The 16901-nt window shown below is 45.3% G+C and overlaps 1 protein-coding gene across 3 annotated transcripts in view; it reads right to left on the reverse strand.

The window, feature by feature from the left end:
- The window catches only part of NR5A1 (nuclear receptor subfamily 5 group A member 1), a 49998-nt gene that overhangs the window by 16842 nt on the left and 16255 nt on the right, over positions 1–16901 (reverse strand). For all 3 annotated transcript variants that reach the window (XM_031954286.1, XM_031954284.1, XM_031954285.1), the window contains 3 exons: positions 15773–16404; positions 9124–9243; positions 4292–4439 (listed from right to left, as the gene is read on the reverse strand). In XM_031954286.1, the coding sequence (XP_031810146.1) occupies positions 4292–4439; positions 9124–9243; positions 15773–16404 (900 nt within the window). The remainder of the gene's footprint in view (positions 1–4291; positions 4440–9123; positions 9244–15772; positions 16405–16901) is intronic.

Below are 16901 nucleotides of genomic sequence, written 5' to 3' on the forward strand. Positions count from 1 at the left end.
CTTAGATCTCTGTTCTAAGATTCTCTTTCTCATGTTCTATAATCTCTTTCTGCTCTGAAATTCTATATTCTAAGGTTCCATTTTGGAAGAATGTATTAGAGGCAAAGATCAAAAGTGACCAGACTTGATACACTTATCCACGGTGGACAAGGCTGATATGGCATAGAGGGGTACCTGAATTCTTAAGAAAATTAAGCAGATTAATCAAATTTTGAAGTATCCTGTAGGTCAGGTCCTGCTGATCAATCGATCAATCTATCTGTCTAATGTAGTGGGAAATTAAATTCAGTAGTTAAATACACTCACTAGCTGATCAGGGATATGTGATCTAAGTCATATAACTTTACTGAACCTTAGTTTTCTCGCCCATAAAATAAGGATGATAATTGTTGTTCTAAATACCTGATGGACTTGTGGTGAAGGGAACAGTTTTTTTCCCCTAGCCTTGAAGTGCTATAGAAATGCTGACAATTCTATTAATAATAAATTATAAAGTGTTATAGGAATGAGAGCTAGTTACAGAAGTAGGGAATTAATGTGGGAGGATAGAAGGAAAAGGCCTTTAAGACTCCCACAGATATCATCAGATCAGTCTGGGCAGAAATGTTGAGATGGAGGGGACAAGGAGGGAGAGAAGCAGGTTATAGAACTATAAACCCAAAGAAAGGAAGAAAGGGATTGGTGTGACAGAGAAAGGATTTAAATTTGAGAAATGGGGCAAGGAGGAGTTTTCTTTGTCACTGCTCTGATTCTGGGATATTTAGTCTGGGTCAGAAGGTAGCTAATCATAGAAACACAGAAGTCTTGGGCCAGGAGCCCAAGAAGGCGGCACCCAGGGTGAAGAGCAGGATTGTATCCTCAAGCTGGCCTAAAGACATCCTCCAGCTGAGGTGTTCATGCCCCTTAGTTCTTTTTTGGACCAGGGAGAAGGAGATTATCAGTGAAAGGAGGCACTCCCCCTTTCTTCTCCTCTGAGAGAAGTTCTCCCATTCCAATCTTTGTGTCCTGTCTAAGGTTTCCATTCTGATTGGGAATTATATGATTCACTTCTGGAATTTAGGGAAATTCTAGGCATGGGGCTAATTACAATAATAATTTAGGATTACATGATTTAGAAACAGAAGCAGCCTAAACAAAATCCTTCATTTTGTAGATGAGGAAACTGAGACCCAGAGAGGGTCCAAGATCAAATAGCTTAACTGAGATTCCAACTCATATATTCAAATGACAAATTCACTGTTCTTTTCATTAAACTAGATTTTCACATTTATATAGCATTTTGTGAAATAAAAATATAAATGTAAATCATTATTGTTGTCTTTATGATCTACAAAACACCTACTTCCTTATCTGTAAAATGAGAAATTTGAACTAGATAACCTATAAATTTCCTTCTGCCTCTAAATCTATGACCTTATCATCTTCACTGACATTATTTCATTTGATTCTCACAATAGCCCAATGGGGAAGATACCAGACGTAGTATTGCTCCCATCTTATGGATAAAAATATTGACGAAAGATATGACTTGTCCAGGGCCACTCAGTAAGAGAAATATTGTTTCTATCTTCATCTTTTGATGATTCCAAATTCAGCATGATTTCCAATATGCCACCCACCCTTAGCACTTCTTTCCTGCTCACTATTTAGTAGCTTGGAGTATGTCAAAGTAAGAAACAATTCCTTAGGAAGACTAGAACTTACTATTTTCCAGGTTTTCATGCTTAGAAAACAATCTTTACCTTCTCCAAATCAACTATTCACTCCAATTTCCCACAATTATCCCCCAAACACCTTACTCCTTCCTTCAATCACCTCCCCACCACATGTGCCCCCATCATCACCTAATTATAAATATATCCAAATCATTCCCCAACTATTTACTCCCCAAATCATCTCAATTATACATATACCAAATCATCCCTATTATAAACAATCTCACATAATAAATATCTTTTCTAATCATTCTCAATTGAATGTGCCCATAATCATACACATATAACCCAACCCCTGCTCACAAACAGGAAGAAAATACTGGTCTTTAAAAAAATATTTATAGCAGTATTATTTAGGACAGCAACAAGTTGATAACGAACTATATACTCAACAACTGGGGAATGGCTAAATAAATTGAGATATGTTGATATAATGAGATATCATTGTTCTTGAAGCAATAATAAACAGTAGCATATCACTAAACCTTGAGGTCAGGAAGAACTGGGTTGGAGTCCTGTATATAACATGTAGTGGATATGTGACCCTAGGCATTAATATAATAATAATATAATAAACATTATCTACTTTAAAGTTTGCAAAGCACTTTGATTGTCACAACACTGTGAGGTAGACACTATTATTACCCCCATTTTATAGATGGTGAAACAGAGGCTGAGAGGTTATAGGATTTGCCCACAGCTTATCAGTGTTTGAGGCTGGTTTGGAACTCATTCCTTCTGATTTCTGGCACTCTAAGCACCCTCTACCTGCCCCAGGCAACTATCTAATTCTCTAAATTAGGCAGATGTTCCCCAGCCTTGGCAGTTCACTGAGTACTCTTTACACCAAAGAAAATAAGGACGGCTCCCCTCAAAAAGGTGGAGGAGGACAGAGCAAAGGGAAGGGAGGTTGACAAAGGTACATATGAAAATTTCAGAAAAATATGGGAAGCCTGGAATGAAGTGATACAAAGAGAAGTGAGCAAAGCTGAGGAGGAAACAACATTCATATGAGAGTACCACTATGTCAAAAAAGACAATATTCAATGACAGCAAAACTCTAGCTGAATACAATGGGTGATGCCGTTGCCTCCTGGGCTTGTCAAATTTAAAGCACACAGCATTCCCTTTTTTAAAACAAACAGCAAATGACAAAAGGATACAATTGTACTATTATCAATCATAAACATCCCTTTGTGTTGTTTTGCTTTTCAGGGAACTCACTTTGTGATTTGTTGGTATGTTTGTTTTATAGGGAATAGCTGTGTTAAGACAGAATTTATTCATTTAAGAGGGAAAAATCGTCTATTTACCCGCCCCGCCCCCAGCCTTCTCTTCTAAGCTCTCTTCCCTCCAACTAAGCTGGACAGGTCCGTTCCCCTGCACTCCCACTCTCAGCACTCAAGTCTATGCTTCCCCCACTCCATGCTTCAGTCCTCCCTCCCCCCTTCTCCAGAAGACTTCCCACCTAGCCGTTGAAAGCCAGTTCAGCACCAACTTCTCCCAGAAGCCTTCTCTTCTGGTCTCCGCTCCCCTCTCCGCTTCCCAGTTTGGTGATAATCTTTCATATTACCCCGTTTTCTAACACTGCAATGTATTTGTCATATAATGTTGTACACTGGAGATATCTGGATTTGTGTCTTATTTTCCTGCTTGATGTTAAAAGGCAGGAATTTAGTCTCTAGATTTTGCATCTTTCCCAGCCCTGGGTGTGGTGCTCTGCTCAGTGTTACTTAATAAATGTTTGTTGAATGGATGAATCAATGAATGAATCTTCTTGCCCAACTCAAATCTTGATATTCATTGCAAAATCTCCAAACTCCCTCCAGAATACTTGACATTCTGCAACTAGGAGGTGGCTATTATGTTAGCCCACTGGCCTTTGGAATATGGCAGAGCCAGATTGGGCCCCCAGCCAAGGCTGATGAGTATCAGACTAGCCCCCTATCACTTGGAGGGTGTACGGGCTGAGGGAGTGAGAGGAGGGGGTGAGATAGATGTCTTTAGTGTAGCCTGATGCTGAGACCATCTGTGTATCCTTGCTAAATTGCTCTAGATATAAGGTAAACAACTAGACCTCATTGTGAAGGGTTGATTGACAGGGGGTGATAGATGCCTGCCTGACTCCTCCAGAAGAAACCAAATGGCTAAGGTTTTTCTGTGAACCATGCTCCCCCCAGTGTGGGGGGACGGAGGAAGGAAATAGTTTTCCAGTATCAAAGAAACATGAAATATTAAAGCTGGAAGGCACTTTAAATAAGAGAATCCCAGTATTAGAAGGAATTTCAGGACGTAGGATGATTGAACAAAAAACATAATGTTTGAACTGGAAGAAATCTTAGAATAAAAAATTTTATAGTGGAAGGGATCTAAGAGATTATCAAGTCTAATTCTCTTGTAATACAGAGGAGGAAACTGAGCATCAAATGAGTTAATAATGACACATTCAAGGTCACAATATCTCTGATTTGAATCTTCTGACTCCAAATCACATTGCTCAATACCTCCCCCTTTCCCATCTCCATCCAGTACTCTGGTCCCATCCACACCCATCTCCCACCCAGCTGCACACTCACCAAGGCTGAAGAGGATGAGGAACTTCAAGCAGACAAATTCCTGCCTGTCGACTTGTAGCGAGTGTAGTTGCTGTACAAGCTCCTGGGCCCGGAGCACTAGGCTATGGAGAAGGGACCCAGCCTGGGCTGCCACTGTTGATAAGTCTACCTGGAGTAAGAGAAAGTAGGACTCAGGATCAGAAGGAAGCCACCAGGGCCTTTTACCCAAACCAGAGGGGGAGACTGGATGATGTGATGTGATGTGATTAAAAAAAAAAGAGATTCTTCATTTTGAGGGAGAGACCTGGCTAAAAGAAGAAGGTATGTCAGTTCTTCCTTTGGGTCTCATCTACAAAATGGGCTAGATTCCCTCTAGGGTCTGATCTTGTCTGGCTCTGAATCTGTGATCTGAAGAGGGATATTTGCAACAAAGACCACCACACCTATTCAAGAGGGTCTAATTCTCTTTTTCTCGTCATCAACCCAATTTCTCGTCATCAAGTCATCAACCCAATTTCTACACCTACATCCCCTTATGGACACACAACCCCCTCTAGAAACTATGGTCCCTGGACAAGACACAGACATTGTCTGCCCAGGGCTGGGCTGGGAGAGCAGGGAAAGAGTTTGTACCTCAATTTTATCCACTGACTGATTTCATTTGAAATCATTCAGAAGTTTTCTGGTTATTGGAACTGGGAGAGAAGGGCAAGAGGCAGCAGTGCATTATGTATAGAAACCTGGCCTCAGAGTCAGAGGCATCTGGGTTTGGGTTCTGTCTCTGACCCACATTAGCTGCGTGACTCTGGACGTCACCGAGTCACTGTTTCTTGGGACCTCTAGGTAGATCTAAGATTCTAAGTTACACAGCAAGATTGTGTGATGATCTTCAGCAATGCAGTGATCCAAGACAATTCCAATAGACTTGGGAGGAAAATGTCATCCATATCTAGAGAGAGACCTCTGAATGCAGATTGAAGCATACTATTTCCACCTTTTTTGTTTGCTTTTTCTTTCTTGTGGTTTTTCCCTTTTGTTCTGATTTTTCTTTCACAGTATGACTAATATGGAAATATGTTTTAAATGAGTATACATATATCAGATTGCTTATTGTCTGAGAGAAGGGGGAGAGGAGGGAGAAAACATTTGAAACTCAAAATCTTACAAAAATAAATGTTGAAAACTGTCTTTACACGTAATTGGAAAAACAAAATACAATTGAAGGAGAAAAAAAAGATCTTAAGTTACAGAACAGCTGCTTTTCTGAACTGGTAAAGGTTGTTTCTTTATCCAGAATTCCCTTCACTTCATTCATAGATTCACATTCCCTCCAAAAATAAAATCTGGAGATTTTAAAACATCAAATTCTTGACCTGGAAAGAACCTTAAAACATAGTATTTGAACTGAGGCATAAGTATATCAAGCAATAGAATGTTAAGGCTCCAAAGAACCCAAGAACATGACTGTTAGAGATGGAAGTGCCCTGAGAATACAGAATGCTTGATGAAAACAAAACAGAGCTCCATGTAATCATAATATCCAAGCCTGTCGTGGAAAAAGAAATGAAATAAAGCATTTCCCCTTTCCTTGCAGAGCTGAGTTGACTCTGAGCGTGAACTGTCTATGTGGGTTAATTTGCCTGAACTGACTTTTCCCCCTCTTTCTTCTTTGTTACAAAGGAAGGCTCACAAAATAGAGGAGGTAGGAATATTCAGAAATGAAAATGAAAAAAAGATAAAAGATCTCAATAAAAAATCTATTTTTAAAAGAATGTAGTATGTTTGAGCTAGAAGGAACCATAGTATATAGAATGTTAGACCACAGAAAGAACACAGACTGTCAGGGGTCATTAGAATATAAAATATTAGGAGAGAATTCAGAACACAGAATGTTAGGACTGAATATAGAATGTTAGTGTGAGAAAGGACCTTAGAGATCATTTATTTCCACATCCTCATTTTACAAATATGTAAACTGAGTTTCTTATCTAAAGTCACACAGTGGGTTAATGGCAGACCTGTGAGCATTTCCAGGTCCTCATAGTTAATGGACCAGGTCCAGAAACCAGAAATCAGGAGGTCCAGGAAAAAATCCTATATTGTTACCACCATATTCAGTCTATACAGTTCTACAGGGGACCAGGACAACCCCTCTTTACCCCCTTTCTCCCAGCAGGGAATCTTGTCATTTTGAAGTTCTGAACTCCTTGTCCCTAAGGTCCAGGCTAATGTCTCCCATCTCTGGGATGGAGGGACAAAGAAGTAGAGCATTTTCTCTTCCTCAATCCTACCTTTTCTTTTTTCAGTTTATCTTTCTCTTCCAGGGTCCTCCCAGAATCTGATCCCAGAACATCCTAGATTGTCCCACCTAGTTCTGTCACATCATATCAGAGACCACTAAGGGACTAGAAATGGAAAATTACTCTCCCCGATCACACAGCAAGTCAGTGATGGAGCTGGGTCTCCAGGATACAGAACCTTGCTGAACCCAGAGAAATATGGAAAGAGAGGAGCTGATGGGAGAAGAAGTGGAGACAAATCCTTACCACCAGTCCTTGAGACCTTGTCAGGGAGGGTGGTCTATGCTGTCAAAATTACGTTTATAATACTACTATTAAAAATGCCAATCTTCACTTTAATATAATAAATATTGATAGATGTATCCCACAGAAGCAAAAGCTCTTCGGTAGGGGCAGTTCTCTTCATTTTGAAGAGGGCTGTGAGACCACAGCGTTGGAAAACTGAAGATCTAATCTAAGTACTCTTAATTTTAGGATGGGGAAACTGAGGCCTCGAGGGGTGAGTGGCCCCTGGGAAGCGGCAGCCCTGGCTCTGGGTCTTCTCCCCCGATCCCTCTCCTCCCGCCCGCCCTGGCTTTGCCGCCCCAGCCCCGGCCTCGGAGGCAGGCAGGAGCCAAAGCGGCAGTGGCTGTACCCAGAGATGACACTGCCAGTTTCTGAAGGGCCCTCCAGGCACAAAGAGCCCTGAGCCGCCGTTTGCTGTTGTTTGTGAATCATTGTACCTGGTGAATGGGAGCCGGGCTCAGACTGAGCTCCCTGAACAGGGTCAGCAGCCCGCAGCTCTCTGCTCCTTCCAACACAAGCCTACCAGAAGGCTCGCGGGCTCACGCTGACCCACACGTGCTCACCCCTCGGCACCACGTGCCCGCTCCCCACCAGTGGCAGGGCACGTGCCCACACTCACAGCCCGGGCACCCTGGCGCACACGCTGGATCCATGTCCGAGGACACCCTCGGAGCCGCAGGCACCTTCCTGGCCACAGACACACCTACAAACTCACACTCTGAACTCTCAGATAGACAGAGCGCTCCCAACGCACTGGAAATTACCCTGGATAGGAGAGCAGCTCTGGGTTCAAATTTCGGCTCATCAACTTCCCTCTCTGTGTGATCTTTGCGCAAATCACTTCCCTCTCTCAGTTTCTTCATCTGTAAAATGAGGGGGCTGTACTGGACGACCTTTAAGAGCCATTATTCCAGTTCTAAATCTATAATTTGTTGTTGTTTAGCCTTGTCAGAATTTGTTGACCCCTTGGATTATATCACAATATGGACTTTTCTTGGCAAACATAGTGGTTTGTCTCCAGTGAATTAAAACAAATAGAGGTCAAGTCACTGACTGAGATTTGAATTTAGGTTTTCCTGACTCCAGATCTAGCACTCTATCCACTGAGCTATCTAGATGCTGCCAAAAAATACAAACCAAAACCAGGAGTTAAGTGACTTATCCAGGATCATACAGATACTAAGTTCTTATCTGAAGCTCTATTTGAATTCATATCTCCCTGACCCCAGGTCCAGTGCTCCATCCATTGAACCATCTAGCTACCCTATGATACTATCATTAAACACACACAGTACAGTACAGTGTGTACTGTACACTTATTTTCCTTTCTCATTTTTTTCCAAGTTAAGCCTCCAAATTGGGAGATAAATGATGCTGGAGAGGGTCAAGACTCCATCTCTGAAACAGTCATGTCTAAGATTTTAAATTAGGAGGTGGTGAGAGGCTAGTGAGAAAGGACCCCAGACTCCTTTGAATGTAAAGCCCTCTCACTGGATGTGTTCCAGTGGAAACCACGTGGCAAGTTTTGGATCATGGCATTAAAGGCATTCATTTGTGGAATAGAGATTGGACTAGATATCCTCAAAAACCCTTTTCAGCTCTGAGACTCCATACTGTAGCCATCTATGTTGTGTGATCTGTTGTGATATCGCCACTTGGCAGTTAACCACTTTTGCGTCTTTATTTTCAGTGCTATGGAAAGAGCCTCAGGCTTCAAGTCAACAGATCTGGGTTCCATTCTTCCCTTCATTGATAGATAATTAACTGTCATTTCCCTTGCTCACGCCTTACTTTCCTCATCTGTAAAATGAGGTTAGCAATTCCTGCACAACCCACACAAATCTCAAATGCTTTGGAAAAACAAAATAATATATTAATATTATTATAAATTAATAATTATTAGTAATGATGTAAATATATGATTAATTAATATTTAATAATAATATATCACATTGAAAATTTTATTGAGAAACCCAAACTTTCTGGTTGCTAAAGGGGAAAAAAGGAAATATACAAAAGCATATAGAAGAGCTATACCTCAATTATTTCAAACAGGGGAATTGTAAAAACAAAAACAAAAAATTGAGTAGAACAGAGAAGAGAAAAAACAATTCTGTTCCTTTTTGGAATCTCATCCTTTAGAACTTCAGATTTAGAATACAAAGCCTAGAGAACAGCAGGTCCCAAAGTATTGCCAGAAATAGGGGGAAAGAGAAGGAAGGTGGAAATTATAGGAAGGGGTGAATGAGAAAGAAGAAAAAGTGGTACCTCCTGGCCAGTGACCAGCAAAATGCTCCCCTCCTTCCCATGTTGGATCTGTCTATAGATGTGGTCGAAGACAAGCAGTTCACTCCAGCAATTCTGCAGAAGTTTCATCTGATCGGCCACCTGTCACAGAGACACAGAGACAATCAATTGGTCCCCTGAGCACAAGCTGCGAGTATCCCGAGAACCTGCAGGGGAGGTACCAAGTGTAGTGGCGGTTGTAATATAGTGGAAGGAAGACCAGACCCAGGAGCAAAAGACCTGGGTTCAAGTATCCTTCTTAACTTGCAATTGTGAACCCCTTAGGTTCATAATCGAAGCCTCCTCGATGGTGACTCCTCCTCATTCCCAGTTCTTGCTTACACAGTTGTTTGTCAGAACTGGAAGGGACTTCAGAGCATGAAATGTTAGGGTTAGGACAGCTTTGAGAATATAGAATATTAGTGTCAGAGGATCTCAGAACAATAGCAAGTCAGAACATAGAATGTTAGAGATGAAAGGGAGCTCGGAAAATAAGAGCATGGGCTATAAGAGATTAGTGTTGAAGACAGCGTGGGAGAAGTTCCAGTCCCTCATATTACAGATGAAGAATGGAGACTCAGAGGAAAGGACCAACCCAAGGTCACATAATGAATTACCTCTGCTTTTCAGTTCATAAATGGCCACCTGATGGTGGCTAAGTCCCTTATGTTTAACAAGACTGGCTATCAGACCATCCACCTGCCTATCAAGAGCCTGAACAGAGGTTAGCACTAAGCAGGGGGAACAGTGTGCTCTCCTTCACTCTCTCATGCTCCTCCTCTTCCTTCTCTGTCTTTCCTCAACCTTCCCTTCAACTGTCCAGCCCTAACAATTGAACAGGACACCAAACAGAGCCTAAAGCAGGGGACCATCGGCCATCATTTCTGTTGAAGGAATGATGGTATGGAGGTCTGACCTGGTGAATTGTGGGAGCCAGGGCCCTAGAGACAGAGAAAGAGCCTCCATCCCCAGGGCTATTAGTGCTGGAGCTGAATGAGATGAGAGATAAAAAGATCTCCTGAAGCCAGGAGAAGGGAAAAGGGTCACTGTGACCCAGGGATGCGGAAACCCCAGAACAGCTTCTGCATATAGAGAGCATTGCTGGCAAAAGCCAACTCCAGCCTTATTCATTCTAAACTCTGCCTTACCCTCCATCCCTCCTTAGCTTAGGACAAACAGTCTGGGGATGGGAATCTGGAGAACTGGGTTCTATTCCAGCTCTGCCATGAATCCTAGAAATTGCTTCTTCTCTCTGGGCCTCAAATTTTTTAATAAAATGAGGATAATAATCCTTGTCTCCCACACAAAGTGGTTCTGAGAACAGAACAGAACTATACTTGGGAGAGGTACTACTATATAATTAATAATAGACACCTTCTCCACAACAATCTTATGAGGGAAACAGTGGAAGGATGACTATCCCCATTTTAAAGATAAAGAAATTGAGGCCCAGAAAAGGTCAGTTCCCCGAGGTCACATTGCCAAACTTGAACCCGGGTCTCTCATCTTTCCCAGTCTAATGAAAAAGGTGGAATAACCCTAACCCAATTCATTATAAGAATGCTTGGAGTGACTGACTTATTCCTACAAATTCCTTGGACTGCAATGGGAGCCTATTTCATTCTCTCCTTCTTGCTTCAATTTCAACTCATCTCTATGCTTAGTTAAGAGATGGATCAATGGAACTTTCAGTCAATCAACACAGCATGAAATGGAAAAGACCATTAGCCTGGGAATCAAAAGACATGATATCTGGTCAGGAATGTGCTGGGAAAGGTTAGGGTCTGGGTGTGCAAGGCACATTATAGTTTAATCTACTGCATTATTCATATTTTTCTGACCACTTTCTTAAGTCTAGACAGTCAACAAAATCATAAATCAAGCCCTGATTTGTCAGTATCTGCTGACTTCTGAGTTGTAAATGCCCACACTGAAAACTGAAGAATCCAGTTATCCTGGTGGCTTCCCTGACTCTAGTCCTGTCTCCATCATTCATTTACAGAGACTTTGGCCGAGTCACTGCCTTCACTGGATTGGTTTCCTCATTCTATAAATGTAGAACAGATCATCTCTAAGTGCTCCAAGCTTTCACATCCTGTGTTCTGAGGTCCCTTCCAGTTCTGACATTCTATGTTCTAGACAGTCCCTGTCTGTTCAAGCATCATATGATTCTGTGAGTCTTTTGGAAGGCAGGTGGCTGGGACCTTCATTTAACCAGAGACAATTGGTTTAACCTTCACGAAGCTCAAGTTAAAGGTTATTTTCCTGTCCATCCTTCCCCCTGTGCACATGCCCTCTCCTCCCCCAAAATATATATAAAAATAGAAATTTATAGCCCTTAGGACAAAGTTGGCCACCACTCCCCTGGGCCAGCCCCACTCCCTATAGCCTACAAGTCCTCCTCCCTGGACTAGGGGAGGCTGCAAATCTTTCCCTGCACCTTGACACATCTCATCCCGTCTCGTTCCAGAAGGGTATTTATGGATGTCACGCTGACCTCGCTCCCGTCGCCCCCACCCCTGGCCTGCCGAGGGCCTCTCACAGCAGACCAGCCCCCCGAGCCCCCTGCACCCTCCATGCTCTGATTAGTCTCCTTGCCGAAGGCCAGCTCGGGTCTGTAATTCTCGGTGGTTGACATGCTCCCGGCTGGCCCTACAGAGTGGCAGGCAGGGGGCTCATTTGTCAGAGACAGACTGACAGAATTACTGCCCCTTAAATGAAACCATATATCTGGGGAGTTAAATCTGTTGCCAATCGTGGCTCCAGGGGGCTTCAAAGGCCAGACGTGGAGTGTGAACTGATGTCAAAAGGGACTATTAGCCATAACCCTCCTCCCATGGTCCTCCCCTGCTCTCTTTTCAACCCCCGCCCCTTCTTCAGCTTTCAGAATAACACAGGGTTTGGGCAGGGTCGGGGCAGAGAGGATTGTAACTCTCTTGGGCAGTGGGTACCACAGTAGAGGGCAGGCTGTCTGAAAATAAGAAGTTAGAATGAATTCACTCCCAAGAACTTTAGTGGAATCAGCTTTCACCCGTCAGCTAGAAGAGGCTCGGTGAAGCTCTGAGATTTTATGTTCTGTCCCAAGTTTTCTTTTACTACTACCTTCTAAGGCTCTTTCTACTACTAACATTCTGTGGCCTAACCTCCTATCTCTGATGTCCCTGTCAGCTCTAACGTTAAAGTTCTCTCTCTTCTTGGAGGTCACCCGTGCAACAGATGCTGGGGGAGTAGATTAGCCAGGATCCCACTATAAGGGAGAGAAGGCTGGGGTCTGAGATGCTTTGCCAATTAAGGAATGGGGCAGGACCTTCCAGCTGCCCCCACCCTCATGAAGCCCCTGGCTCCTGGGCTGCTGAGCCCCACCAGGTCCCAGCGGGAAAGAACGCACATGTGGCCCAAGCTGGCAAGAAGGTTCTGGGGGCCAGAGGGGACTTAGCTGCACAGCTATTTTAACAACACTGTCCTACACTATGAGTGGTGTCCAGTGGTGTGGGATAGTAGGAAGGTTTTAAGAATATTGTAGAAGGCTCTGAAGGATGTTTCTTGGGGCAAATGCTGACCTGGGCAAAGGGAGACAGGAAGCAGGAAGGCCCAGCCAGTAGAAGAGGAAAAAACACTCATCAAAGTGGGCAGAAAGCCCTGGATGGGAAGGGCTGGTGGGGATGGCACCTTAGCAGCCACCCTGCCCTGGAGTCCAGGGTCTGCCTACTCTGCTGCCCTCCAGATGCCTCCATGAGGCCTGGGCATGGGAAAGGACCAAGGGCCTCCCAGAAGAGATGTTTGCCTCCCCTGGAGTCCATATTTCCTAGCTAAGTTGCCCCCATGCCACAGCTCGCTTCCCCAAGCTCCACGTTTACATCCAGCTATGAAGTATGACTTATCCTAGCAGACACAGTTGCTGCCCATGGGCTCCGGGGCTGTGTCAGCCAGCTTCTACCCGGTAGCCCCCGAGAGTGGGACACAGCACTCCCTCCGTCCCCCCAGCCTTCTTTCTCCCAGGAGGCACCCTCTGGAGTCAGGTACCTAAGACCCTCCCCTGGTCCTCGCCCGCCTGGTCTCGGGAGCCGAGAGGGTCTTTGCTCTGTGGGACACTGGCTGTGGGGCTCTCTGGCCTGCAGCACTGACAAGCGCCAGCCTAAGCTGCACCAGCCCCAGAGCCCACTTTGGCCCCACTGTTTACAGTCCCGGTCCAGGCACAACAATGTCCCGGCTGGAGTGAAGGGCAAACACTGATAGGCCTGAGACAAACAGCACCTCCCCACACGGACGCCTCCCCCCACGTCCTGAAGCCAGCCCGGCCTGAGTCTCGGGCAGCTCGGCCGCCCACCGAGGGAGCGGGACCTGAGAGGGCGGGACCCATGAGTGCCCTCTCAGAGTCCGTGTCCCCACCCTCGGTGGTGGAGACGGGGGCTCCCACCGCCCCCCGAGAAGGCCCGCTCCATCTAAGGGGAAGTTCTTTATTGTGTCTCTGCTGTCTCTGTTGCCTTCCTTCTTATCTCAGACTGAGGGACAGAGGATGGAAGGGAACCAGCCCAGGAGTTGGGAGAGCACTGTGAGGCAGAGGCCAGGCTGCCTTTGCCAGAAACACTATCAGTAGGAAGATCCCAACTATCCTCTTCTCCTCATTCTTGTCCCTTAACACATCAAAGACTCATTTCCCTTGGAATTCATCTGGTCCCAGTCTCCATTCTAGAGGAGAGCTGTGATCCTGAGTGACCCTCCTGCGTGTCAGAGGTGGGACTTGAACCCAGCTTCTCTGACTCTGGAGGCAATGACTTCCCCACTGGGCCACGATGACTCTCCACCAGCGCACTAACCTTCTGGGCCTAGATAAAACTATCTAGAGAACTGAGAGAATTGCTGAGGCCAGAAAATTCATCTACATGAAGTCAGCTTATCTGTTCCATCCTCAGTGAGGCTGGTCCTGGCTCAGACGCACAGCCCATCAACAAAGTCCCAGCCTTTTGGGTTAGTGGGATTAGTCAGAGCTCCCCTAAACACGGCCTTCAAGAACTAAGCATCAGAGAAACCTGGGGAAGGTTTGAATGAATTGTAGGCAGAGGGAAGAGAGCAGAACCAGTGGAACAATATATGGTAACACACATATTATGTATATGCATGTAGAAAAATACAATAATAATAACATATTTATGCACATATGAACATATGTGCAGGTATGCAAAATAATACATATATAGACATGTAATAATACATATAATATACATATATACATAATACATATATATAATACATAAAACATATACATGTTTTCCAGCTGTGGGCAAAGCCAGGCAGGCAGGCAGGAGAATACACAATAATACAATCCCTTTCCATAAGCCCAGAAGACCAAAAGGATCCAGGACCCTATCCTGGCATTTACAGTGTTCCGAGAAGCTACGTAAAACCTCTGAATCGATTCCACCTCTTTCACCAGAGAATCCCACAGGGCAGAGATGCAAGAGACCATACATCTGGGCACCATCTTGGGAGGCAGCTCAACCAGAGCTCTCACTTTACAGGTGAGGAAACTGAGGCCCAAAGACAGAGACTCATCTAACAGGACATAATGAATGAATGGAAGAGTCAGATTGGAGACCAGGTCGCCCTACTCCCAATTCATTCCTCTTCTCACCACATTATATATCACAAAGATACAGAAAAAACAACAGAGATATCTCTTCATTGGACTGGAGGACAGTTGAGACTGTCTGCTTCAATTTTTGAATTTAAATAAATCAAAGAGGGAAGCAGAAATAAGAATAGGAAGAGCAGGAGATAGGGAGGAGATGGAAAGAGAGAAGGGGAAGAAGGCAAGGGGAGGGAAAGAAAGAGAGAACTAGGAATAGTGGAAAGAGCAAACAAAGACTGACTAATTACTGCTAATTGTTGTCTGATTGCACAAGTCACTTAACCCCTATGGTCTCAGTTTCCATCTCAGAAAATGAGGATCCTGAGTCCCTAAGTCCCTTTCAGCTAAGCTAAAGAGAGGAAGACAAGAGAAGGGAGAGGGCACAGTCCCAGAGGGAGCTGGAGGGAAGAAATCAAAGAGGAAGACAAGGCAAGGAGAAACGGGAATGGGAACCGAGATCTGATGGACTCTTTTCTCTGTCATGTCATAGGAGCACAGGAAGGGACCTTGGAAGAACTCAGGTTCACACCTGCCATTTGACAGCTGGAGGATGCAGGCAGGGCCTGAGGCCCAGAGGAGCGACTTAACTTGGATAAGCTCACCCAGATAAAAAGCAGCAGGGGGGATTGAGGTGCCAGGAGAAGCTGACTTCAAACCCAGCCTTAGATACTTGACACTTACTAGATAGACCCTGGGCAAGTCACTTAACTGGAAAAATAAACAAATAAAACTGCAAACAGCAGGATCAGAAACACAGATTCAACTCCTAATTCATGCTCTTCCCATGCTCCATCACACCATGTAGTGGACACTAGTCTTTCCCAGTAGAATCACAGATTTCTGACCTGAGAACTACCAGAAAGGAAGAAAGTTATTGAGGAGAAAGAGAGGGAAAAGGAGAGGGATAAAAAAAGGGAGAGAAAAGGAGAGAGGTGAGAAGAAAGGGAAGGAAAGGGGAGCAGAAGGGAAGGGATAAGGAGACCATTGGCCTGGGCCACTCACCTCCAGCTCCTTGAAGACCACACAGCTCCGAGCCCATTCAACAATTGAGAAGAGAGTCTGATCCGCCATCTTGCACATGAGGCCGAAAGGAGTGGGACGCTCAGGCCGGCCCTTGGCGGGCTCCTGCAGGCAGGCCAGGATTCGGGCCTTGAGCTGGCCTTCGTCAGGCTCCAGCTGAAGCAGTTTGAGGATGAGCTCCGGGACCCCTGGCAGGCTGGGACCACTAGGATAGGGCTCAGGGTAACCATAGGGCGGGGCTGGCTCGTGGGGGCTGGCATAGGGCTCTGGGTACTCTGACTTGATGGCACGGCCAGGGAAGGCAGGGTAGAGGTAGCCCGCCAGAGGGCCGTGAGTGGGCACAGCCATGGGCAGACCTGGCGGACCGTAGGGGCCCCGCTCATAGTCACCAGGCGGCCCTGCAGGGGGGGCGGGGGCCAAGCCCTTGGCCCCCGGGTGCAGGGCTGGTGCCAAGGGATAGTCAGTTTGTGGAGGAGGTCCCATGGGTGGGCCCGTCTCAAGCTTGAATCCATTGGCTCGGATCAGGGCCTTCTTCTGCTGTTTTAAGGCACGGTCTCGCTTGTACATGGGACCAAACTTGTTTCTCCCACCTCTCATTCGGTCTGCCCGAACAGCTGTGCAGAAGGCAAGAGGGACCTCGTCAAGCAGTCCTCCCAGTGAGCAGAGAGAAGCCCCCAGACCCCCTTGGCTCAATCTCCGTCCCCCACCCAGCCCTGGCTCTTAGTGGCTAATAAGTGAAAGCCTGACGCTCCAGGTCTGCACAGGGGCCGCTTCTCCCCAGGGCCCTCTGTTTCTCATCTAAAAAGGAAACTATGGAGCCCTAAGGGTCCTTTCGATCCTAGCATTCTGGGTTGGGAGCTTGGTGTTCAATTCTAAGATCCTATGTGCTAACATCCCAGGTTCTGACCGTGTCATTCCTCTGCTCAGAATGACTTCTTTGGATCCCAGCAGCCTCTAGGATAAAATACATATGCCTGAGCTCAGCATTCAAGGCTCCTAGAATCTGGTTCCAACCATCCCCCTGCTCTTGTTTCCTTTCGTGAGCTCTGTATTCCAGCCAAGCTGTACCCCTAGCTATTCCTCGGACCTGACATTCCCTCTCTCACCTCTG

This window comes from Sarcophilus harrisii, chromosome 2 (assembly GCF_902635505.1).
Source record: "Sarcophilus harrisii chromosome 2, mSarHar1.11, whole genome shotgun sequence".
Classification (NCBI taxonomy): domain Eukaryota; kingdom Metazoa; phylum Chordata; class Mammalia; order Dasyuromorphia; family Dasyuridae; genus Sarcophilus; species Sarcophilus harrisii.